The sequence below is a fragment of the Equus przewalskii genome, chromosome 7, assembly GCF_037783145.1.
Source record: "Equus przewalskii isolate Varuska chromosome 7, EquPr2, whole genome shotgun sequence".
Classification (NCBI taxonomy): Eukaryota; Metazoa; Chordata; class Mammalia; order Perissodactyla; family Equidae; genus Equus; species Equus przewalskii.
Genome location: NC_091837.1, coordinates 14,737,010 through 14,762,730, shown reverse-complemented (window position 1 = coordinate 14,762,730; position 25,721 = coordinate 14,737,010). Strand labels below are relative to the sequence as shown.

Sequence of the window (25,721 nt, the reverse complement as noted above, 5' to 3'; positions counted from 1 at the left end):
ACACCAGTTTGTTACACAGGTCAGGACAGAGGCAGGTCACCTGCTTCAGGGAGAAACCAGACGCGTGGGCCCGTCTCCACCCTCTGGTGTCAGGCACGCAGGCCACTTCCAGGCTCTTGTCGGCCTCTGAACAATGGGCAACTTCTTATCAGGCTGGGGCTGCTTAGACAAAGGCAAGCGGACATTACTCACACTAGTTACCACCAGATGCTGGCTCTCCAGCAGAGCCTACAGCACGCAGTCAGATCCTAAGGGGATGGAGCAGCCTGTTCCATCTGCAATTCCTGGAATGTAGGGCCCGCCTCAGAGGGACATTTGACATTTGTCCCCAATACCCAGTTGTCACCACAGGTAAACCAAGACTATAATCACAACAGCAAGGACAGGATTGTGTTGCTTTTTTCCTTTTTTTTTTCTTAAAGGAGTGAGGGCATGGAAAATACAGCACACCAATGAAACAAAATGCCAAAAAAAAAAAAAAAATACAAAAAAATAGAAAATAGAAAAATGTATTTACAAGTAGTACATTACTATGATCAGAAAGCACAAAGACACCTGCTGCTATAATACATGCATTGGTTCAAGAAGAAACTACTAAAAGTCCTGCAAGGGAGAAGCCTGTGAGAACAAAAAAGGGGCAAAAGTGTTAACTTTTCATCCCTAATTTGCTACACGGATCAAAACCAAACGAGAGTCCCCTAAAGTCCATGAGTATATCAGTACAAATACTATACTGGTTTTTAACTGCACGTTCAGTTGTGGGGGAAAGACAGCAGCTTATCCACATACAAGAAGCCAGAGTAGACTGCTCTACATGCTAAATTACAGCAAGTCCCTGTCTGCTACACAGCAGGACCTTAGCAGGTTTTAATTTTTGTTTATTCTTATATATCTATGTGCGTGTGTGTGCGTGTGTGTGTATGTATAAAAACCGTGCCCTCGTTCACTGCCAACACAACATCTGGGTGGACATGAACTCATTACAACAAATTCTTATGTGTATGTTGTAAGAAGTCACTCAATGTCTGTGGATTTAATAAGTCACTTCACACCACAGAAAATATTTAATAAATCCAAAAAAAGGAAAGAAGAATATAACGACAGAAGAGCTTCTGTCTCAGTTCTCTGAAACTGAGTCCCCCACAGGAAACTGGTCCCAAAGTTCTTGAGGGTTCGTTGAAGAAACTTCGGTTTGCTAATGTTTTTTATCCTTTTAGTGTTCAAAAGGTATAGAACAACTCCTTGCCGTTGTCAGTTTTAGACAGTCACATCTCCATCCCCCAGTCTGTGCAGATCCATACAACGGGAGGAAGGAGTGCTGGGGAGGGCCTGTCGCTTCGGGAGGGCTCCACCTCTACAACGGTAGGAAGAGACGGAACCCAGCAGGCTCCAGCACCTCGCTCCTGCAAACACGCTTGCCGCAAATGTAAAATCCAGTCCACACGTCAGTTCCTTAAACAGGTACGTCTCCGAGTACCAGGCCAGCTCTAAGAGGAAACAAAACCACGCGTTGACAGAAAAGGACTAAGATGGCCATTCTGGTCACTCTCTGTGATCCATCATACTTCCAGGAATCGGGAGCTGCTGGACTTGGAGTGGAATGGCTCAGACCACATCCGCCGTAGGTCACCCTGGGAAAGAGGGAACTATACTCAGTTACAGACTTAAACAAGAGGCACACGGGTCTATAAATCCTCTCTGATTCTTGATCTCAGATCAGATTGCTTCTGTGGAGAATCAAAGAACATTAAAATTTTACTCACTGAAAAGTAACCCATCATTCTTCACGGAACTCACTAGAAGAACTCTTAGGCTCCTTGAGCAGCAAAGGACTTTTACCACCTCTATCCTGGTGTAAATTCTATCACTTAGGAGTCAGATGATCTAGGCAAGTGAAATAACCTCTCTGTGCTTTCCTCATCCATAAAATGGGGATGATAATATAAGTCTTGTGAGGAAGATAATGCTCTAAGTCTAGTTTCTATCATAGATTTTTTTTAAAAAAAGATTTTATTTTTTTCCTTTTTCTCTCCAAAGCCCCCCTGTACATAGTTGTCTATTCTTCGTTGTGGGTCCTTCTAGTTGTGGCATGTGGGACGCTGCCTCAGCGTGGTTTGATGAGCAGTGCCATGTCCGCGCCCAGGATTCAAACCAACGAAACACTGGGCCGCCTGCAGCGGACCGCGCGAACTTAACCACTCGGCCACGGGGCCAGCCCCTCTATCATTTCTCAATTATTTACAAACTTTAATGCAAAGTATTAAAGGAGCTGTTAGGTGGCAACAGAGTGCTGCTTTTAAGAGAAACAGAAGTCTCTGCAGCTGGGCTCTAGGGATTTCAATTACCCACGACCAGGCGGTGTAGTAGTCTACTGCATGAGCATTTTCTGCCAGTGGCTGCAAGAATCTGGAAGACGTTGCTAGTATCAGGTTAGCAAAAACAAAAACCAACAAAAAAACCCCACTGTCAAGACGAGGAGCTCCAGTGCTTAAGCAGAACCACCTCCAGCAAGGAGAATACATACCCAAGTCCAGGGTCAATGCCAAGTTATTGCTTTCACAGCTTTATAACTGCTTCTCTCACCTTTAAATAGGCCATCGTGAGGAGTGGCAATAAGGTAAATGGCACCAAATAGAGAAGGGCGGGCTGGGCTGCTCGGTGAATGCGAGATGCCACAGTAGCAGTGAGCAGACCTATGAGGAGAGGGACATTCGTGAATAACCGAGGGCCAGCTCCGAGAGAGGAAGACCTCTGTTACCTGCTGCTGCTTGGCAGAGTGCTGAGATGGTATAGATCTAATGTGATCTAGACCATCCAGTGATTAGGGTGTGAAATGCCCAGCTTGAGCAGTTAAAGAAACGTGAAACAGCACAGCTTTAAAAAACCTAGCATTCCAAGGACGCATGACTGGCCCACGTGCCACTGCGTGCTCAGGTTCCTGGTTCAAGCCCACACTCCAGCCTGGAGCATGCCTGGTGTCTGTCTCCTGTGGTATGCGATATTAGACTTGGAGGCAAAGACCTGGGTCCACGTTCCAACTCTGCTACTTACAAGAGCTGCATAACCTTGGTTCAGGCATTTCACCTCCCTGAGCCTTGGCCTCCTCTTCTGTCTAATGGGAATAAGGCCAATTGCCCTGCCCGTCTCAGAGTTTCTGGACTGAAATGAACTGGGTCCATGAGAGAGCTATGGAATCAGGTGCTGAGGTTCAGCAGGTGGCGCGGCCATGAGAGGTGCTCCTTCCACTCCCTGTGCAGCAGCGTCACAGGAGCAGACGGGTTACCACTGTTCCTAGCCCAGCCATAGCGGTCTTTCCCTGTCTGCCTGCCAGGGGGCCGGCTAGAAAAAAAACAGCCCAGGGAGTCCGAGGGCAGAGGGGATGGAAATGTCAGAACAAAGGAAGGGAAATATCGGTTTAATAAAGTAGAAAATAAACATGACATTCATTAAAGTCAAGCTGCAGATTTAATTAAGCACACACACTGATTCATGATCATTGTGTGGTAGGTGTGCTTGACTTTGAGGTGACCATACTCTCCTACAATGTTCTTCAGACATACTCTTGGACTGGGAACTGGACTGGCTAGTATCTATCTAGATGGATGGAGAGCATCTGTCATCTCACAGGCCAGTGGGCTTTCCTCCGTTGTGGTTGTCTGTAACAGCAACCAGAGCTCCTGCTCTCCTTCCATCCAGCATCTGCAGCTGGAAGACCTGATTTAATTGCATGGGTTGGGGGACAGCCAGAGAGGGGATCACACACAGCCTCTCTGGTTCTCTCTTACCTACAAAGTATCCAATGAGGGTGCAGTGAAAGTAGGAGACCTTCTGCATGCGTCCAGAGATGTTGGCGGGTCCAGAGGCACTGCAGGAGTCACCGCTGGCTTGTTTTTTGTAGTTGTCATAACGAAGGACAAAGCACAACAGGAGCCCAGGCATCACAATGTCTCCAATACCCAACATAGAGAAGTGACTGCCGGTGGAGCTGCAAGGGAGTGTCCCAGGTCAGGGAAGCCACACTCTGCAGTCCCATTTCTCCTCCTCCTGGCAAAGTCTGTCAGCTTTTTAAGAAGTTAAAGAACTCATCTGAATGGTAGATGGAAATCTCTACTGGCCGAATGATGCTAGTTTTTTAAGAGTGTACAGAGCCGCAAGAGTAGTGGCAACAGGGGTCTTCAACCAGGCCCCTCAGCGCTTCAGGAGAGCACCTCGTGAGCAACTGCTGAGGAGATCTGCTTAAGCACTGCCTCCCCTAGAAATGTCACTATTTGTCACACATTCACTGCTGAGACTGCAAAGAAGCACCTATTACCAGACACAGGGAGATTAAAGCAGCATATTAATTTTTCCAAAATTATATTACTAGGAACTGTATAATTTTAAGCATTAGGACATATTTTTTTGCAAATGTCTTAGAAGTAAAAAAAGATCCAGATTCTCCAGTTAATTCTCTCAGGCCAACTTTAAAATATGGTAACAGTAGTAACATATGGTTGCTTGATAACATTAATCAACAATAAAAAGCAGCACCTGTATCACTTAGTGATAAATCTTCACAAGTCAATATTCCCTTCCTCATTTGTAAGATGGAGATGAAGACTCCAACTCTTTTCCAGTCTAGGATTAGATGCTGATGACCAAGACAGACTAATCAAGGAACAGAGAGGCACAGGAAGGCAGTCTGTTCGCTGTCACAGGATGAGGCCCAACACGCCAGTCCTACCTGGGGAAGACGAGTTTTCCAGGTAGAGACAAGCGAGGAACATCACGCCCGACACTGGGCCCCAGGTGGAGCTTCCGGGACAGAACATCAAGGGGATTGTCAGCCGGCTGCGTGGCCACCTTCACCATGACGTTGCTGTTGAAGATGTAGGCAGAGAAAAACACCTGCCGAGTGGAGAGTCACATTTAACAGAAGGAGCTGGAAGCAACCCGATCTTAGCATCAGTCCTCTTTGCTCCTAAGAGCAGTCTCAGAATACTGCAATATCGAGCTTTTCTGACTGCATGCTTTGAGGATAAAGAAAACCTTTGCTCTTGGTGTATACTTGCAGATTTCTTCTCTCCACACCCAGAGATTAATCCCTCACAGTGTGGCTGGCAGTGCTCCCAGGGCAGAGAGCCTTGCCTGCCTGCTCCCTCTTCCACTCTAAGAGGCATCTGCGTGCTACCTACTGGAACACATCTCAACAGACAGAGGCCCAGACAGCGGCCGAGGACAGGAGGTCCTCAGGCCAGCCAGACTTTAGATACTTACAGTTAACAATTTTCAGGAGTGAATGCGCCAATTAAACACAAAGGAGAGCAGTGGCTTTGGGGAAAGAGACACTTACCCAAAAGACGTCGTAGATTAGAAGCCCTGAGAGAAGCAGGCAGGAGACCTTGAGGCTGGGCAGGCGGACGAAGGCGATCATGGCAACACAGAGACCCATGGCCAGGGCTGGGGAGGAGACAGCAGTCAGTGCAGGGTAAAGACTCATCCTCTTTCCACAAGCTATTCAGCTTATAAACTTAACAGAGTTTGTTAAGTCACTAAAAAAAATCAGGCTGCCCTAAGCTCCAGTCTGAGACATTTACACCCCACGTGCAAAATGCCCACAATTAGCCCTTTTTTTGACCTGCCAGTATTTGGGGAAATCCCTTTTCTCAAGCTAGATAGTGCTCAACTGTGTAAAACCCAGGAGATTCTCTATTTTGAATGACAAAACTCTAAGGCAGGCTCAGTGTGGTACCTGTTCTTGTTTCCTGCCTCCCCACATTACTGCAAGGACATCATCCTTGCTCCTTACTTTGAAGTCAACTCACATCCTAGACTGCACCCCTTTCATTTACTCAAGGACACTGTTCCAGCAATCCATTCTTCTCTATCCTTGTATTTCCTCCCTCCTTATCCTTGCCGTTTCCCCTCTGCACCTCTCAAAATCTGACATACCATACATCCTTTTCTTAAGTTCTCTCTCCTCTCAACTAAAATGTAAGGTCCTTGAGGGCATGGTGCCCTGCCACATCCCTGGAGTCTAGAGAAGGCTTAGCAGATGAATGGTCTCTCCCTGCCTTCAGCCCTCCGTTCTTCTGAAAACACAGGTCTGATTAGGCCACACAGCTCCTTACGAACTTTCCGTGGGTTCTTGTCCTAGTGGGATGCACAGGAGGGTACTCTCCACGGGGCAGCCCCTCACCCTCAGCAGGCACTTGCTGCTGCTCTCTTCTCTAGCCACTCAAATACGATCACAGGTCTTAACACATACTATGTTCTTTCATGCTTTACACAGAAGGCCCTGTCCTGGGCTTCCTTACCTGGGAAATTCATCCTCATTCTCCAAGAGCCAGGGCAGAAGGCCCTTCCTTAGGGAGGCCTTCCTGACCTGACCAGATAAAGTTGTTTTTTCTTTGTGATGCTACAGAACTTTGAATCTCTCTCAACTAATGCATCTATTCTATAATAGTGCCATTATTTATATAGAAGTGACTTTATTCCCTCTGGGCAGACAGAAACACAGCTTATTCTTTCTGTGATATGCAGCACTTGACAGAGTAGACATTCAATAAACATTTGCTGAACGAATTAAAAGTTATGTTCTATCAACTTTAAATTTCAAATTAATCTAAGGAAAGTAAGAAAAGTAAAATCCTATTACAGATGTGTATCATTTTAATAGAATTTGTGGTAAATTGTCAATATATGTAACAAAGTGGGCAAATACAGCAGTTTGGCAGACCCTGGACACATCAAGACAACCAATATTTAATGAGTTCCTACTGTGGGTATGGTGTTGCATAAACAAAGGTGGGGAAAAATCATGCCATTCCCTACAACAGAGAAGGGTAGGAAAGACAGTAGTAAAATGAGAAGAACAACAAACTACCTCTATCCCCCGTCATTACTGCCATCGGGCACTCACTGAGCTCCACACTGTGTGCTGCAGTGTGCATTTTGGAGGTGTGGTCAAGACATAATTCCTGACTTTATAACAATCTAGGATGCTCATTTTACTATGGTCTCCTTTAATTTTTTATAAATGTCTAAAAACAGAATCAAATTAGTAAAATGTATGCAAATTCGTGTCATTTGAAATAAACATAATGAACACAGTTAGGGTCAATCAGGCTTTGGAAAAGGCTGAAGCATTCAAAGGTGCAAAGGGACAACTGAGGTACCAGGTTAAGGCATTCAGAGATGTCCCTAAGGCCTGTGATGTCATCAACCCACGCCCATTGTTCAATAACAAGATTTCCCATTATAATTATCTCAGGAAACAAATGTTTTGCTGTGCTGTGAATCAATAAACAGGCAACAGACAGGACACTGAAAGAGAGAAGCTCAGCGGGCTGGAGGAACAGCAGTGGTCAGCGGTGGGTGGGAAGCCCCTGGGGTAGAGGCGGAGAAGTGATGACCAGAGAACAGATCACACACATTTGGGACGAAATGCTGGCGGGGGTGATGGTGGTAGGGTAACAAGAGGTGGTCTGTTCAGGAGCTTACAAGTGAATACGTGCAGTGTAAAGCATCAAGGGAGCAAAGGAAGAAAAGAAGGCCTATGAAGGACAGACAAGAGACAGGAGTGTGTGGGCAGCGATGGTCAGAGGACTGACTGATGATAACCCAAAGATGGGGACAGAAACCAACTGGACAGACAAGCAGGAGGGCCGGCTCCCGAGGTTAAATGCATACGCCTCTGTAACACACGCAGGTGACTGGTCTGTTCTAGAACTTTTCTAATAGATTGACCATACAATCACTTAATCCTAAACTGGCAGGAGCCTTTACAGGTCATCTGGTCTAAGCATCCACTTGTTGCTTTGTCACTCATCTTATCCTAATCCTACCCAACCGGGGTGGAAACCAAATATGGACAAGACAGAATTGCTCCGTTTCAGAATTTTCCATGACTCTAGACAATGTCATTCTATCCCTAATCTTCCAAACAAGAAACTCGGGGTTCATTTTCAATTTATCAGTCTTTCATCCTGTACACTCAATCTGCAGCCATTAGTGTTACTTGTTACTGTTAATGCATACCTGTGACATGGTTCCCCACACTTCCTAATTTGATGTGTGTCCTTTCCCACTTTCTCTCTCTCTGTCTCTTTCCACTTACTCTTCACTGCCATTGTCAAAAAATCAGTTCAATCATTTTCTGCCTTAAGGTTGCTAGGTTCCCTACTCTGATGGATCCAGTCCAATTATAAAGTCGCACAGCCTGGGGCACAACTCACACACAATGGCCCTGTGCCACATGGGCTCGGCCTTAGACTCTGTCTTCCTTTGTTCCTAATCCTCAACCTACTCCTTCTTTCCATCTAAGCTGAGCAAGTCTCCCCACTGTACTCTAAGTTCCATGTTTGAAGAGGCAGAATGCATCCCTTTCAACTATTTCCGAGAGGTTCTTAATAATGTTTGTTGAATGAGTATCACTCCCACCCCCAAATGAGTACTGCCATAAGCTATTCATATCCCCGAAACACATTCTCAACTGTTCATCTAGTTTGTCTCTTTTTCTTCATTCTTTCATTCAAGTAACCCTTAAATATCTTACCTCCTCCTTAGGGCGTTTCCAAGTGAAAATGCAGAGAGGTGAAACCTTCCCTCGCTGCAAGCTGCCTGAGAAACTCCCAGGCCTCCCCTAATAGCTTTACCAATACACTTAACTTTGGGTTAAATGTAAACTAACCAAAAGTGTTAGGGAAGTAAATTATAAACCTTAGCCATTCAGCTATAATCTCCATCAATCTATTATTGATAGAATCTCTGTATCACCTCGTCTTCCACAACCAGCAGAGCCAGGGATAAAGCCATGACACCACACTGAGCTAAAATCTTCCTGAAAAAGATTCTGTAACCTGTAAGGTCTTAAGCAGGCTCATGTCTAAGATAAAGGATCTCTAGATACCTAAGCCCTATGTGGACTAAGCACCAGAGTCTAGCACTTTAAAACAAGAAAAAAAATCCATCGCTGGATTTCTGGCACTGAACGTTTTCTCATCACTGGTAGTAGCAAGTGCTGTAAGATGAGGGGCTGGAGCTGAGCGGGGACCCAGACTGTGAGCCTCACTCAACAAGCCTGGAACGCGGGGTGCGCACAGGACTCACCAGCTCTTAGCCAACATCGCCACACCACTCATGGCCCACATTCTTTCAAGCCTTCCCAAATTTAAAAGCTTAATTTGCCAGATCAAACAGAGTAGATAAAAGATCTCTAGATTTAGTTTAAGAAAACTCTGAAGTCTCCTCTTAATATTAATGCTTCTTAGCATAACCCTGAAAATATATTCCATGACTTGCCCTAAAACAACCACATTTATCATCTGTTTCACTCTAAATTAACTTCAAAGAACAGGCTTTAATTAAGAAACACTCACTTAAAAACTCTACTACCAAATTATCACTGCCGACAAGATGATTTCTGATTCTGCAGAGAAGTGTGGAAAGACAATTTCCATGCCAGAGAAGAACATATTTCAGAACCATGGCTAGAAAGCGACATTTTCTCTAATAACAGAAAACAAATTAAACACACATCAAACACTAATCTGAAAAACCAACTAAAAAGCTCAAAAGTGCTCCTTTTTTTTTTTTTTTAAAGAAAAACTCTATACTTGGTCACAAGGGCAGTTCAACCAGCACAAACTGGTAGGAAGAAGAGATTCTTGGGCAAGTAGATATTGAGAAATAGCAATAATGAGAAAATGGTGTAAAAGTCTACTAGTTAGGGCCAGTTATGGTTTAGGGGTGTCTCACTGAACACTCAGAAAAAAATATCAACTATTAGGTGAATTTCACAACAAAAATTATTTCTTTCTTTCTTTTTTTTGTATACTTTTTGGTGAGGAAGATTGGCCCAGAGCTAACATCTGTTGCCAATCTACCTCTCCTTTTGTTTCTCCCCAAAGCCCCAGTACATAGTTGTATATCCTAGTTGTATGTCATTCCAGTTCTTCTATGTGGGACGCCGCCTCAGCATGGCTTGATGAGCAGTGCGTAGGTCCACACCCAGGATGTGACCTGGCGAAACCTGGGCCACCAAAGCAGAGCACGTGAACTTCACCACTGGGCCAAGGGGCTGGCTCCCAGAAATGTATTTGTGAATTGTGGTCTCTGGGAAAATAAAGTTTGTCCTTTATGGCCAATGTTCTCCTGACTCTGTAGTCTAGAAATAATTCTGAGGTAAACAGAAGAGCTGCTTACCTCATTCTTCTGGCTTCAGGGAGTCTAGTAAGCCTGTCGCTGCCCCTGCTGCAGAAGTACAACGAAGAACATTCAGCTGACTTGCTCTAAAACATGTGTTTCACAGGGCTGTGCAAATCAGTTTATCTTGAAAAGAATGTCACCTTCCATCATGCCAATTTTTGCTTTTTTAGTGACGTACTACTGGTAAATAGGTATTTTTCTGTTCTATGCAGCGCTCGGGTAGGGTAGAGATGAGAGTATAAAGAACACATTGCTTGCTGTTTTGAGAGACATCTAATCTTTTTTGGGTCAGCAGCTTGTAAACTTAAAAACTTTAGCAAAACCTGTAAATAGTGTCATGTGTGTCTGGACACATGAATAAAGAGTTCCATGAAAGGAGAGCCACCAAAGTTAGCAGTGGGATTACAGAGAACCTCAGACCACCCAGCGGGCTGAGAGACTTCAAGGCAGCTTCAATACTATTTGTCATCACATGGACTTTGAGTCTGCTAGTGCCGAGACTAATCGGTCCTGGTTAGGTGCTTATTGCTTTATACTACTCTAGTTCAAACAGCAGCACCTGGAGCTTTCATTGTCTCCTTTCACGTAACACATACCACAGGTGGAGTTACACGTTTCATTTACAGGAGTGGCCTGTCATTTAAGGACATCATGATCAGAGTTTCTCTTAAGACCACGTAGCTGACAGTCGTCCACACAGTCAATGCATAGGGACTGAAACAATCTGCCTTAGATATTAACCAACTAACCAGCATTTCTAAAGAGTTTCTGTTCAGAAGAAGCGGAGAAGAAATGTCTGTGCTGCTTGCTTCCTCATCAGAAAGCTCCGGACTAGACGAGATGGGATGGACATACTCATAAAAGCAGCTACGGGACCGATGTGGACTAATATTTACTCTCTCTGCTCCAGTCATTATTATCAAGACTCCTTAACTTTTCTGTAATACATATTTTTAAAAACGATTAGGCTCTATTAAAGTCTTTCAAAGTCACCTACATGCTCAATTTATACAGTACTTTTAGCAGGTAACAAACGATTCTTCTGCAGACACCGAGTTAATCCCAGGAAAGGTCAAATCCACATACCTGCACTTCATCACTCTTCATACCTAGTATATATAAAATACGCATTTACCCTTCTACTCTATGCAAGTCAAGAAACTCGTGTGACTTTAGATGTAATTTCTTTTCCTCCACTTATTCTTTATCAACCTCCAGAAGCAGTGAGGTACCAAGCACGAATCCATAAGAACACTGAAAGTACTGATATCGATTTGGGGAATTTAGCAGTTCTGATAAACACTTGAAAATTCTAAACATTGCACCTCAGAACGTTTATATGCACAGTGGACGCTCGAGTGCTGAGGCAGAGCATCACAGTAAACGTCTCCTATGAGGTAATGTATGGTGCCAAAACAAGACGCCAAATCTGTCAGAAATCAGCAAAGCGGAATTAGCGCACAGACCAGGCACTAGTGATTTTGACCCCTGGCTTCCCACTCTGAGTCTGTATGAAAGTCTAAAGGGCAACTTGACCTCCAGCCTCAAGGAAGTGCTTTTGAGTTTCAATGCCTGGTATATTGCAGGCACTCAAAAAAGGCACTGAACAACAACTGTGATAAATTATATTCACAAAGTTATGAATATATATGTTTAATATTTTTAAGATTATCAAACAGTAAAATTGAGTTTTTCTTTAGAGGTAGTTTTATGACTTTTAACACACGCATAGATCTGGAGAGCCGCCACCACCCCACTCGGCGTAGAGAGCAGCTGTGACGCCCCAATAAAGCCCCTGTGCTGCTCCTTTGCGGTCACGCCTCCATCCCACATAACCGCCGGCAACCACTGATCCATCCTGTAATGTTGTCTTAAGCAAAAAATATACTTTTAAAATAAGTATATTGTATGTTTCACAAGTTAAAAGTGCTTTTTCTGTAGTTATCACCTTTGATTAAAATAACATGTCATTTATACATAATTTCACAGAGCTTGCAATCCACTCCATAGTTTGTTCCCTCATAACATTCAGTTTCTCAGAGTTTTTCGCTAATTAACTCGGCACAAATTTTAAATCCTTGTACTGGTCAAAGTAACTTATGAGGGAAAAAAAAAATCCCAGAAACAGAAGGATAAGTTTTTAGTTTTCCTTAAGGTTTAAAAAATTTCCTATTAAGATTGTATCACTAATTCTGGATCACAGAAGACAATACAGTTTAAAATCCTTTTTGTCAAATTCTATCCTATTTGACCATGAGCAGAACATCCTTTGTTTTGAGGTAGTTCACATTTTTGATGCAAACGTTTTAGAAAAATTGTAAACATAAAAATACCACTAAAAAAACTCCAAACTGTGTACCAAATACTACTGAGCAACCTTAACATGAGTCTTAGAAAGCATATATACCCTACTGCCATGGTACTTAAAAATTGCGTGAATAAGTCAGCTACTCCCGACTTGAGGCATGGACATAAGCATCCCTCTGGGTGGCTCTGTGCTTAGACAACACTGAATGACAGCTCCACCGTAGCCGAGCCAGCCTCTGACCTGCAGGGATGCAGTGCCTGGCAGAATGGAGTGGAGACCTGGCAGTTGCTTCTAAAAAGCTGTTTCCAAGTCTTGATTAACCTCGTGGTTGCTTGGAATGGATAACAGGAATAAGTGCAATCCATACCTATCATCTCCAATTTTCAAATTCCTCCCTTAAAAATTCTTTAGATAGTATTACAAATAGTATGAAATAGACTCTTTTTTTGGGGGGGGAGATTAGCCCTGAGCTAACATCTGCTGCCAATCCTCCTCTTTTTGCTGAGGAAGACTGGCCCTGAGCTAACATCGTGCCCATCTTCCTCTACTTTATAGGTGGGATGCCTACCACAGCATGGCTTGCCAAGTGGTGCCATGTCTGCACCCGGGATCCGAACCGGCGAACCCCAGGCCACCAAAGTGGAATGTGCGCACTTAGCCACTGTGCCACCAGGCTGGCCCCTAAAATTGACTTTTTGTATTTTAATTTCCCTCCCTTCTGAAACACCAAAAGAAAGGAAAAGCTGAATAGACTTTCTGGGGCAGAGCAGTTAGATGAAGTGAACTACGAAAATGAGAGTAAGGACTGAATGAAAAAGGAGGTAGAGATGGTTATGGGTCTTAAATAAAGAAAAGTTAAAAAAAAATGTCTTAAGGGAGAGAACAGAAGAATAATGGGGGACTTTTGGAAATGTCCCTCTAAGGTGTTCTGATAATCAGTATGAAATATACAGGAGTTCTGACTTTGAGTCAGTTACTTCTCTGAACCTGTTTCCTCTTCTGTAAAATGGGAACAATAATAGTACCTACTTCAAAGAGTTGTTTTCAGGATTAAATGAGATAATCTATGTAAAACACCCAGCACAGTACCCAATGCATAAAAAGCACCCAATAAATGTTAGCTATTATTGTTATTATTTCATCATTATCATCATCAATGAAGGGAAGTTCTCATATGGTGTAGGTAGGAGCATAAACTGCTATAACCTCTCTGAAAGGCAGTACAGTAATAGATATAAAATTTTTTAAATACAAAACTCTTTGTTCCAGGAATTTCATATGTAGGAATTCATCTTAGAAATACTCTTAGTAAATAATCTGACATGCATACCAAGAAATGAAACAAGAGGTGAGGTAGTATGGCCGAGCAGTCCAAGAGATGGAACAAGAATGTTTACCTCAGGGTTACTTATAATAGAAAAAGATTAAAAACAATCTAAGGATCCAGCAGCAGTTAAATAACATACACATAATGGAATACTCTGGAACTATTAAAAAAGGCTATGATACACTTTTATGTAATGATATACACATGTATTTATATCATTACATAAAAGGAGTCTGTTGCATATCATATAACACATATTATACATGACATATTATAATATATTCCACATATATTTATATATAACATGTGTATTGTATTACAGTATTATCCAATTTATGTAAGAAAGTACAGTCTACATAAGAACTTGCACACAAATGTTCATGGCAGCATTATTCATAATAGCAAAAAAAGTGGAAAATGATGAATGGATAAAGTTGATATACCTATACAAGTGAACAGGATTTGGCCATAAAAAGAAACGAAGTACTGATACAGGTTACAACACGGATGAACCTTGAAAACATTACACTAAGTGAAAGAATGCAGACCCAAAAGGTCATATATAGTTTTATTTATGTGAAATGTCCAGAAGAGGAAAATCCATAGAAACAGAAAGTAAATTAGTGGATGTCTGAGGCTGGGGTTGGGGGGAATGGGGAAGCGACTGCTAATGGGTGTAGGTTTTGGAGGGGGGCTAATGAAAATACTCTAAAACTGATTGTAACGATGGTTGCACAGCTCTGTGACTATACTAAAAACCACTGAATTGTAAACTTAAATAGGTAAATCATATGGTATGTGAATTATATCTCAAAAAAGCTTTTATTGAAAAATCTTGAGGGGCTGGCCCCGTGGCCAAGTGGTTAAGTTCGTGCGCTCCGCTGCAGGTGGCCCAGTGTTTCGTTGGTTCGAATCCTGAGTGCGGACATGGCACTGCTCATCAAACCACGGTGAGGCAGCGTCCCACATGCCACAACTAGAAGGACCCACAACGAAGAATAGACAACTATGTAGTGGGGGGCTTTGGGGAGAAAAAGGAGAAAAATAAATAAATAAATAAAATTAAAAAATCTTGAGAATGTGGATAAAAATAATAAAAAACTCAGTGATACATAACACCATCTTTGGATACCTAATATTCATGGTAATCAGAAGTCATATTACTAAAACAGAGAAGCAGAGGAAAGGAAGACAAATTTAACTATAAACTATATTAAAATTTCAACTTGCCACATATTAGTTACTCACCATCCATGAGAAGCCAATGGCCAGTGAGAACCCAGATGAGGACGAGCATGACAGACAGAGAGAACGATAGTAACTCAGCAGCAGTGAAACGCCCACAGCAACCAAAGGAAATCCTAGAAAACACACAACATTCTTTGGACTAATGGGCAGTCAATTATATTCAATAACCAAACTTGCCTTTGGTTCTTCATGATCAGAGCTCATGGTGGCTAGCTGAGAATAGTAGGCAACACTCAGATACCTAGAATTCCAAAATATCCAAACCTCTTTGGAGTAAGCTGTAGAAAGCTCAGAGGAAGTATACTTCTGCATCCATTTGATAATGTACTTTTTATCCCAAATTATCAACATGGGTGTTTGTAAGTTTAAAGTGACAATATCAATCTTCGGAGAATCTAAGTATAGGGGAAATTTTATTCTTATGAGGAAAACAAAATGAAGAAAGTCAACAATTCAATTCATTTAGCAAAGATGAGTAAATATTTGTACAATGGTAAACCTATTTGGTTTATCACTAGTTCCTGGGAAAATCAGCTGCCCCAAGTGACCGGCTTCCTAAGTGCACACAGCATCTCCACTAACAAAGCATTTTGTTTCTATGGAGCAATGGCTTGGGGGGTTACGGTGTGAACAGTGGGATTAAATCTAAGTGGCTAATACATATTCTAGGTCACCAAAGATGAAAGGCAAAGAATGTTTGAGTCAACCATTATTGTAAAGAAATGAAAACGATGCTTCAAAATAAAACTGGTCATCTTTTAATAACCTAAGCAGTCAATGACTCTGACTGCCTAAGATTTGTTTATATCTCCTCTGCTATGAAAAGATACAAAAGGAAGTACTACCTCCCAGTATTAAAGATCAAACATCTCACTTGCCAGTCTTCTGGCATTTGTGTGCTCCAGTCAATATCAGAAATTCAGACTCCTAATAATACTATTAAGTATAAGAAAAACATACACAAGTTTATGATTTAGAGGAAAATCCTCAGTCCTTACTTGTTCTGAGGTGAACAGGGTCTTGTTAAATACTGGCACATCGGGAGAAGAAGAAAAGCAAAAGCTATCGTTGCAAGAACTAGAGAAAGAAAACGTATGGTTAAATTTTGTTGTTTATTTTTCACCAGTTATAAGAAAAATGGCATGACTTACGGAAACAATCATTGCCTAGAATGCCTTTCTAGACAAAGTGAGTACAATTAATTTAACTAGGGAAGAAAGTATCTCCCTTTAGTATTGTACAGATAACCTCTTTAAAAAAAGGGACCTGGGGCCGGCCCCGTGGCCAAGTGGTTAAGTTCGTGCGCTCTGCTGCAGTGGCCCAGGGTTTGGATCCTGGGCATGGACATGGCACTGCTCGTCAGGCCACGTTGAGGTGGTGTCCCATATGCCACAACTAGAAGGACCTGCAACTAAGATATACAACTATGTACCAGGGGGGATTTGGGGAGATAAAGCAGAAAAAAAAAAAGAAAGAAAGAAAGGGACCTGATTTGAAATAGGAGGAAACATAGGTAGGTTTTCTCATTCTCTTCTGTCTCAACAAGAAAAGATAAACAGTGGACCAGGGCATGATGTCCTAACAAGTCTAGCATTTCGCTGATATTTTATACACTTCCATCATCATTTAGCTTGAAAACTGATCAGAGAGCTGACCGTTAAATTACTTTGATCAGCTATCAATGTTTCTATCTACAGAAACATTGGTAGGGGTGCCATTGACCACTCTGGCAAACTGGACCTTCTGGTAGCCTACCAGACAAGGAGCCACAGCCAAAGAGATCTTGCTTTAAGTGTCATAAAGCTCAGGAGTTTTCAAACCCCCGGCTCTTCGTTCAGAATGTGTTGGCAGGTCTGAACTGATGATATATGTTATCAAGCGGTTCAAAGAGGAGTAGGGGGGAGAAAAAGCCAGACTCAAATTTTGAATAATGATTAAAAAAAAGGTGAAGAAACTTCCTTTTAGGTTACTGTTAAGTATAGACAGAGAAACTCATTTACCTGCTGTACATATTGTAAAAACTACTTGAACTGAGTCAAAGAAGAAGAACATTACTAGGAGAGAGACAGATGCTCCAATTGGGAGGAACAGGGCCTGGGTAGAGTCAATGGTTTGGATACCTGAAAGAGAGACAATGGGACAGATTAACAATTTATGTAACAGGCACTGTGCCCATGTGCTTTAGATACATTAACTCATTAAATGCAGACAGTTCCAGGAATTAGCATGTAAGATACAGATTATGCAGGCCCTCTGATTCCTTCCCAATGACATTATGAGCTCCTTGCTCTCTTCAGAGTGCCTTCACTATAGTAGTTGCTCAAGAAATATTTGTTGATTTGACCTCTACTACCTCCTGGTGCTAACCATCTGGATGACAGGGTGTGCCCCACCATCCCCAACCACCACCTACTAAAAAAAATCAAGAACATTAAAAGGTAGTACAAATTCAGATCAGTCAATTTGAATACATTTGTAGTGTTATGTATAGGTTTGGTAAAAGGTGGTATAAACTCACTGACTAAAATAATTTCTCATCATCTGTGGATTTAATGTACTCAGTTCACTCTTCCCCATTGTTGCTAACAGCTGAGGAGAGACTTGGGCGGGCAGGGGAGAAAACAAGACATATCTGAAAACAGTAAATCAGAAAAATTATTTTATGGGAACACTTTTAAGGCACAAATAGGAAATACATGGAGGAAAACACTCTCTTGGAATAGAACAGGTTTTAGCACAGTGGTTCTCAATTCTTGGCTACTCAGTAGAATCACCTGGAGAACTTAAAAAAATTGCAATGCCTAAGCCCAACTCCAGATCAATTAAACTGAAACCTCTGGGGGTTACAGCAGGCTCAGCTAAAAACTCCCCACAAAATTTTATTTTGCATCCAGGGTTGGGAAACATTAATAGATTATTTAGTAGAGAAGAAAAACATGGCAAAATCTGATAACCACTGAATGAAAGGAAAAAATTACTAATTTTATCTTGTGTGCTACCTACTTTCAAATTAACCCTGCTGAGATATCATAAGGTGTGTGAGAGGAACCAAAGAAGAAATTTTCATACAACCTAGCATAAAGAAATATTAGAAGTAAGTCTCTCTTCATTAAATTAAGGCTATGAATAAAATATATTCATGACCGTGACCAAGACGAACATAACTAGACACAAAGGGTTGCAATCATCAACCAACATTTAAAATTGCTGCTCGGTATTGAAATTCTCTCCCCAAGAGAATTACTTAGGGATTTTGGTGAAATAAACTATTAAACATTTCTACAAAACAATTTGCTTCTTATTGGCTGGGCAGATGAGTCAAATAATTCACTTAGGAATAGGGTAATTCAGTTTAGGAAGAGTGATCTATTTGTCAAGATAAACAGAAATGATCTGGTGAAGAGCTCGGTCTGGAACTACAGTCAGACCCATCAGCCTGGCCCATGGACCATTTTAGGGGGAGGTAAATGTTAAAGCGTCTTATGAACATTTTTAAGACAAAACTCTATGGAATCTTTTATTTCACCTAAATAATCTGTGTGCTCTACAATAGTTCAAATAGAGGAAACTTCACTTCAGGTGTTTTTCACAACAGAAAATGATGGTTTCTCAAATAAATGATTGTTATACGGTAAGAAACAAATCTTTAAAAAAGTCTATAAATCTTAAACACACACCCACACTCCCCCTCTGTAACACAAAGTATCATATAGTCTACAGATTAATTATACCGGTTTAAAAAATGGACAGAAAAATTTAATAGCTGGCTAGAATGACAACTGTTTACAGCAAGTTGGGTATATGAGAAGTATTTATAATAAATCTAAATTTTAGAAGGAGAGCCTGCAATTAAAATGCAAAACTGAATACAAAGAATCTTTCTAGAATATTAGATAGAATGTCCGGATTTTCAGTTTTTGAAAGCACAGGTTTTAAACCAGAAGGTATGCTCCCATCAGTTCTACAGGAGGCCCCAGAGAGCTCACCCAACAGCAGTGGCACAGGGCAAGTGAACCTCCTTTAGCTGATGACACTGTGCTTCCTAAAATAACACGCACGACTTCAATACTGCACTTCCTAAAGGTCTGGAGATAATGGTCCCAAAGGGGAAGGAGTCAACTAATTAGAAATTTTAGCCAGACTCCAGTGACTTAAAAACAAAACAGAGCAGCCAAAATTGGGAGGACTTAAGTGCAGTTGCATTATCTTTAAAGCCAAAATCAACATAAGAAATAGGCATGGTGATGGAATTAAAAATTATGTACAGAGATGATATTTTTAGCATTCAGTGAACAAAGCTGCAGGCTAAAAATATGTCTGGCCATGAAAGAGACATTGAGCAATACACCATTGTATTACTGGTAACTGTTAAGATAGTTACTGATTTTGCACCTCCTTGAGAGAAGCATGCTTTTGACTAACTATTACCGAACACCTGTTATACACACACTAGTTAATCTGGAGGGCTTACAAAAAAGTCATTTCCAGATTTGTGGAGTTTACAGTCTAGGTGGGGAGATTAAGATGTCTATCTCGTTTAATGAAGAGAATTCCAACAGTACACCTCCAGTAATCTTCAGAGTTCAAATAAATTACATGGGCAGGCTAGTAAAGGACTTGAAGATGTCAGATACTGGGAGTGGGGTGGCTTTTTTTTTTTTTAAACCCACTTAATACTAATTAAAAGAAGGACTGATGTGCTAGGGGGAAAAATACCCCTATGTAGGTTTCTTGGGGCAGATGTAGGGGTAAGACAGGAGTTAGAACAAGGTTAGAGAAAACTGAGAGGACCTGGAGGGAACTCCCTCCCATCCACTTTCTTTCTGACTCTTTTTATTGCAAAACATAACACACATACAGAAAAGTATATGAAACAAAAATGTCAAGTTCAATGAATCATCATGTGGCTAATACCATCCAGGTCAAGAAACAGAATCGTGCCCAGCCCGGAAGTCTTCTTGTGCTCCTCCCAATCACTCTTTCTCTTTCCCCCAAAGGGAACTACTATGCTGGCTTTTACGATACTTTCATCTTTGTTTTACTTTCTATTTTTCTACCCAAGCATGCATCCCAAAATACTAATATTTATTTTTCCTGGTTTTTGAACTTACATACACTGAATTATATAGTATGTATTTCTTTGTGTCTGGCTTCTTTTGCTCAACACTGTGAGAAACATCCGTGCTGTTAATGTAGCTGTACTTCACTCATTCTTCAATCTTTTTCACAAGTCCCTTGATTGTTATTTATTTTGGGAGTAGGCAACTGCATCCTTTAAAAATCCTCTCTCTACTCGCTTTCTCCTTCAATCAGTTTAGAACACTCTTGTCAAAACCTTAACACTAAATTCACACCTTCATTTTCTTAGAACTTTCCCCCTAATTATTCTACATTGTTGATAGTTCAGGACTTCAATCTCTTCAGCACCTACACAATCTCTTGTGTTTCTCTGTTCACCTTTCTGGCTATTACTATTTCTTTGATTTTTGATAAACGTATCCCATTTTCCATGCCATCCCTTTTCTCTGGAATGGTGTCATACTCCATAATCAGCTACTGGCCTTCTCTGCAACGACTATTTCTTTCATTATGTTGTTCCTAATTATGTGGACGTGGGCTGCATTCTATCCAATCTGTGCTATCCCTTTTGGTATCCATGGTCCAGATGAGGCACCGCGAAATATACTTGCTGAGGTTAATTTAGCACAACACAGGAGGTGGATTTAAGAAAATGATCATTTAAACAACCATCTATCACTCTTTAGATGCTAGTTAGAAATGAGAAGCAAAAAACTGATGTTACCAGGTAACTTCCTTCCACTGTATGGACTGACCTAACCATTTACTTATTTGAGGATAAAATGGTACTTAGACACAAAGTATCAATTTCTCTTAGTTTTCTGTGATGTGCAATGTATATCAGATTTGTAATCTGGTTTAAGTACATCATTCATATATATGCTATATAACACAGGACTTCTAAAGAGTTTCAAGAGTACAAAATGATTTGGACGAAAACGCTGACAGAAGGTAAGCTGCTATGTAATAATTTAACTTGAAAATCGGATATTGACACTAGGTTTTACCTAGTTCCTGGTAAGTTACTGGTATGGTATTTTACCTCATCAAGGATCTGTGACATAAGTTTAAGAAAAGACTCATTATACTTAAACGATTCTACCTACTGTATTTACTATACCCACGTTACACTGCTGGGGACAATAAAACACAATAAACTGGGCAAGCATAATTTAGTTGAAGGGGGATTATAATAACCAGAGAAACTGAAATAGATACAAGTGATCTCTTTTTAATTTAACTTCTCAGACCCTCCCTCCATCAGTATTCTCTCTAACTCTGTATTAGACTCCCAGCACTTCCTCCCTATTAGGTGGTGACGTTAACCTGTCCTATAAGTCGTGCTCATTCTCTCCTCTGTGCCTGCTCTTATATGCTCCTCCCACCTGGAATGACTTCTCCACCAATCCAAGTTCACTGTTTCAAGCTTCAAGTCAAACTCTCCTTCTCTAGCAAAGAGTCTCCTACTAACTTGACTCACTGTTGCTCACCCCAACTTGCCTTTCTCTTCACTCTCTTGGTACACATGTCAAAATGATTTCATCTCTAGTGCTTACTGTATCTACTGATAGCAGATGCTTGTTCAGGACTCTGAGGCTGTGGTAAGGGTCTGTGAGAAAAGGTACCTGCTCTAGGTTTAGGATGGGAAGTGGTATTTGCTGTCTCTGTCTCAGCACTTTATTAACACCTTGGAAAGTATTTTGGCCACACTGCCTACATGACAGCTTCAGTACCAGCTCTCGTACCTTTGCATCTTTCAAAATACCTAATAGAATGTGGAATGCATGGAAGATACCCAACATCAATCTCTTAATATTATCAAATTAAGTCTCCTTTATTCTATTCAATCCTCTTTTTACACTAAGCATTACCAATTTTCTAACTCTACTGAGATACAATTTGCATACCATAAAGTTCACTCGTCTTAAGGGTATAATTCAGTAACTTTTTTGGGGGGTCATAAATTTACCCAGTGTGAAACCATCATCATACTCTAGTTTTAGAACATCTTCAACACCTCAAGGAGATCCCTTGTGGCAGTTTACAGTTAATTTCTCCTTCCCATCCCTTGCCCCAGGCAACCACTCATCTGCTTTCTGTCTCTATATATTTGCCTTTTTGAAAATTTCATATAAATGGACTCATACAACATGGAGTCTTTCCTGTCTGGCTTCTTTTATTTAACATAATGTTTTGAGGTTCATCCACATTGTAGCATGTATCAGTATTTTATTTTTTTGCTGAGGAAGATTAGCCCTGAGCTAACACCTGTTGCCAATGTTCCTCCACTTTATATGTGGACTGCCACTACAGCATGGCTGACGAGTGGTATAGGTCCACGCCTGGGATCTGAACCCATGAACCCGGGCTGCCAAAGTGGAGCATGCCGAAAAACCACTACACCAGGGGGCTGGCCCCAGTACTTTATTCTTTATAATGCTGAATAGTATCCCATTGTATGGATATACCATATTTTGTTTAGCCATTAACTAGCAGTTTATGTATCTTTGAGTTGTTTCTACTTTTTAGCTATTATCAATAATGCTGCTGAACACTGGCCATGCAGCACACTTCTATTTTTTTTAAAGCAAATATTTTTATAAAATCTTAAATATCAGAAGAGATACTCACAATATTCAGTTTTACAAGTACTTCAAGTAGTTATCTTTAAGGGTCACTGAATGAATTTATGATCAACACCTACAAAATTTATCAACCTCACCAAGGGATTTACATGAAGTTACAAGCAGGCAGATACTTATCTATCCTGCTTATCTTTAAGAAAATAGAGAGTCTCAGCAGCAAGCTTCCAGGCATGAGTTAAAAGCAGTATACAAGAAATCAGTAGCTCAGTTTCAGAACATAAGAATTTAACAAATTATATCATACAAATTAAATTTTATTATTATATCAAACACAAATCCTTAAACCCAGTAAATTATTAACTGGTGTTACAGAAAGACTCAAATTAAGAAAATGAGATGTATGAATGTTAACTGACATAAAAAGCCTTACTATTATTGGTACTGTTGCCATTGAAAGACCCAGAAGAACTGTTATTGTCTTTCTCCTTATCTTGATTTTCAAAGTCCATATTAAGGGACCTGTGGAAAAAATTGTACAGGTAAGTTTTAGTTTCACTTAAGAAAGAAGTAGGTCAGAAAAGTAACGACACGATATTTTAAAATGCTAGGCATTAGGAAAGAAAGGAAGATCTCTTTTAAATAATTTTGCAAAAGAGTTCTCTTTGACACATTCTAAAAAACAATTTACATTCCTTCCAACATGTCAGTTAAAGAGTTTTCCTGACTGCAGGTAAAAGCATTCCATTGTGACTGACTCTTCCAGCAGTATCCCTGTGCACGTCCTTACTCCCTTCCTTATGACAAATACCTACAAGGACAAATGCTGGGTCAGAGGGCAAGCACAATCTTGAGACTTTCACATACCACACAACCGCTTCCAAAAAGGGCAAAAAATTTACCCTCCAACAGCAGTTTATGAGAGCACCTGTTTCTCCACATCTCGTCAGCCTCCATTCAGCAATGACAAATACCTGAGTTTCTGCTAATTTGCACTGTTCTAGGTACCGGACGGACAATAAACAGTGAGTAAAACAGGCTCTCGTGGGTTTTACAGTCAAAGGGGGGGAGGCCGAAAATAAACAATAAAAATAAGTTAAATATATAGCATACTAATGGTCAGAGTTAAGGAGAAAAAGTAGGAAACGAAAAGGTTAGGTCTGAAATTTTAAGCAGGCCCCCTGGGCATGACTTCCCAGTCAAGATCTGAAGGGTGTGGTCATTGTCAATCTGGGGGACCAAAACGTTCTCTCTGTCCCAATTTAGAATTCTTTAACTATTAAACAACTTTGTGCATGTGACCTTGCCCATTTCTTTCTTTCTTTGTGAACTACCTGTTCAAGTCCTTAACTCATTTTCTACTACTGTGTTCTTTTAAAGGGGTTTATGTGTCCAAAAGAACTTCCTGCGATGAAGGAAACGTTCTGTATCTGTACCGAACAACATGGTAGACATTAGCTACACGAATGCTTGAAGTGTGCAAGTGTGACTGAGGAAGTGAATTCGGTATTTTAATTAATTTACATTTAAATAATTTGAGAGCTTAAACTTTAAAACTCTTAGACGAAAACACAGGGGTAAATCTTCGTGACCTTGGATTTGTTGGTGGACTCATGGAGAAAATAAGTGCTAATCATACATCTGAAGGGCCTTGTATTTAGAATATATAAAGGAATCTTACAATTCAATAATAAAAAGACAACCCAATTAAAAAATGGGCAAAGCATCTGATCAGTCTGGCAATTTTCAATTTCTTTAATAAATACAGGGCTATTCAGGTTATCTACTTCCTCTTGAGTGAGCTCTGGCAGATTGTTTTTTTTCAAAGAATTTGTCCATTTCATCCTAGTCATCAAATTTATTGGCATAAAGTTGTTCATAGTAGCCCCTTATTATCCCTGTAGTAAAATCACCTCTCTTATTCCAGATACTAATTTTGTCTTTTTTTGCTGATTAGTCTGGCTAGAGGTTTACCAATTTTATTGATCTTAAAAAATCAGCTTTTGGTTTCACAGATTTTTCTCTAACAACAGAGAAAATCTATTTCATTTATTTTGGCTCTGACTTTTATGCTTACCTTTTGTCTGCTTACTTTGGGTTTAATTTGCTCTTTTTTCTAGTTTAAGGTAGAAGCTTAGATAGATCACTGACACCTTTTAATTCTATTTTAATATAGGTATTTAGAACTGTAATTTCACTCCTAAGTACTACATTTGCAGCATCCTATAAATATGGTGTGTTGCTTTTTCATTTTCTTTTAATTCCAAATATTTTCCAATTTTCTTCTTGATTTCTTTTTTGACTCATGGAAGTGTGTTAGTTTTGTTTCAAATATCTGGGGATTTTCCAGAGATCTTTCTGCTGTTGATTTTTTATTTGATTCAATTGTGATCTGTTATGGACTGAAGGTATGTATCCCTTAGAAAGTTCATCTGTTGAAGCGCTAACTCCCCAATGTGATGGTATTTGGTGATGCGACCCTTGGGAGGTAATTAGAGTTAGGAGGTCATGAGGGTAGGATCCTCATGGTGGGATTAGTACCTGTCTAAGAAGAGGTATCGGAGAGTTTGCTTTTTCTCTCCATGTGTATGTACTGAGGAAAGAGCATGTGAAGACACAAAAAATCAGCTATCTAAGAGCCAGGAAGAGTCCTTACCAGAACCCAACCATGCTGGCACCCTGACTTTGGAATTCTAGCCTCCAGAACTGTGAGAAAATAAATTTCTGCATTTAAGCCATTCAGTTTGTGGTATTTTGTTATGGCATTTCAAGCTAACTAATAAAGATTAGAGATCATACTTTGTATGCCTTGAATTTTTTTATTGAGACTTGTTTTATGTCCCAAAACATGTTCTATCTTGGTAAACGTTGCATGTTCACATGAGATGAATGAGTTTTCTGTTGTTGGATAGAGTATTCTATAAATGTTGGTCAGGTGGTTGAGAATACCGTTCAAGCCACTATATCCTTGATTTTCTAACTACTTGTT

General features: G+C 40.7%; 1 protein-coding gene across 4 annotated transcripts in view; it reads right to left on the bottom strand.

Moving 5' to 3' along the window:
* Positions 1-388: 388 nt before the first annotated feature.
* The window catches only part of SPPL3 (signal peptide peptidase like 3), a 121,818-nt gene continuing 96,485 nt past the window's right edge, over positions 389-25,721 (bottom strand). For 3 of the 4 annotated variants that reach the window (XM_070628699.1, XM_070628697.1, XM_070628698.1), the window contains exons 3-11: positions 23,166-23,254; positions 17,072-17,191; positions 16,070-16,148; positions 15,072-15,184; positions 5,333-5,439; positions 4,724-4,887; positions 3,786-3,985; positions 2,584-2,693; positions 389-1,631 (exon numbers count right to left, since the gene is read on the bottom strand). In XM_070628699.1, coding sequence (XP_070484800.1) covers positions 1,560-1,631; positions 2,584-2,693; positions 3,786-3,985; positions 4,724-4,887; positions 5,333-5,439; positions 15,072-15,184; positions 16,070-16,148; positions 17,072-17,191; positions 23,166-23,254 — 1,054 coding nt within the window. In that variant the 3' untranslated portion in view covers positions 389-1,559. The remainder of the gene's footprint in view (positions 1,632-2,583; positions 2,694-3,785; positions 3,986-4,723; positions 4,888-5,332; positions 5,440-15,071; positions 15,185-16,069; positions 16,149-17,071; positions 17,192-23,165; positions 23,255-25,721) is intronic. The other variant, XM_070628700.1, reaches the window with a different exon arrangement.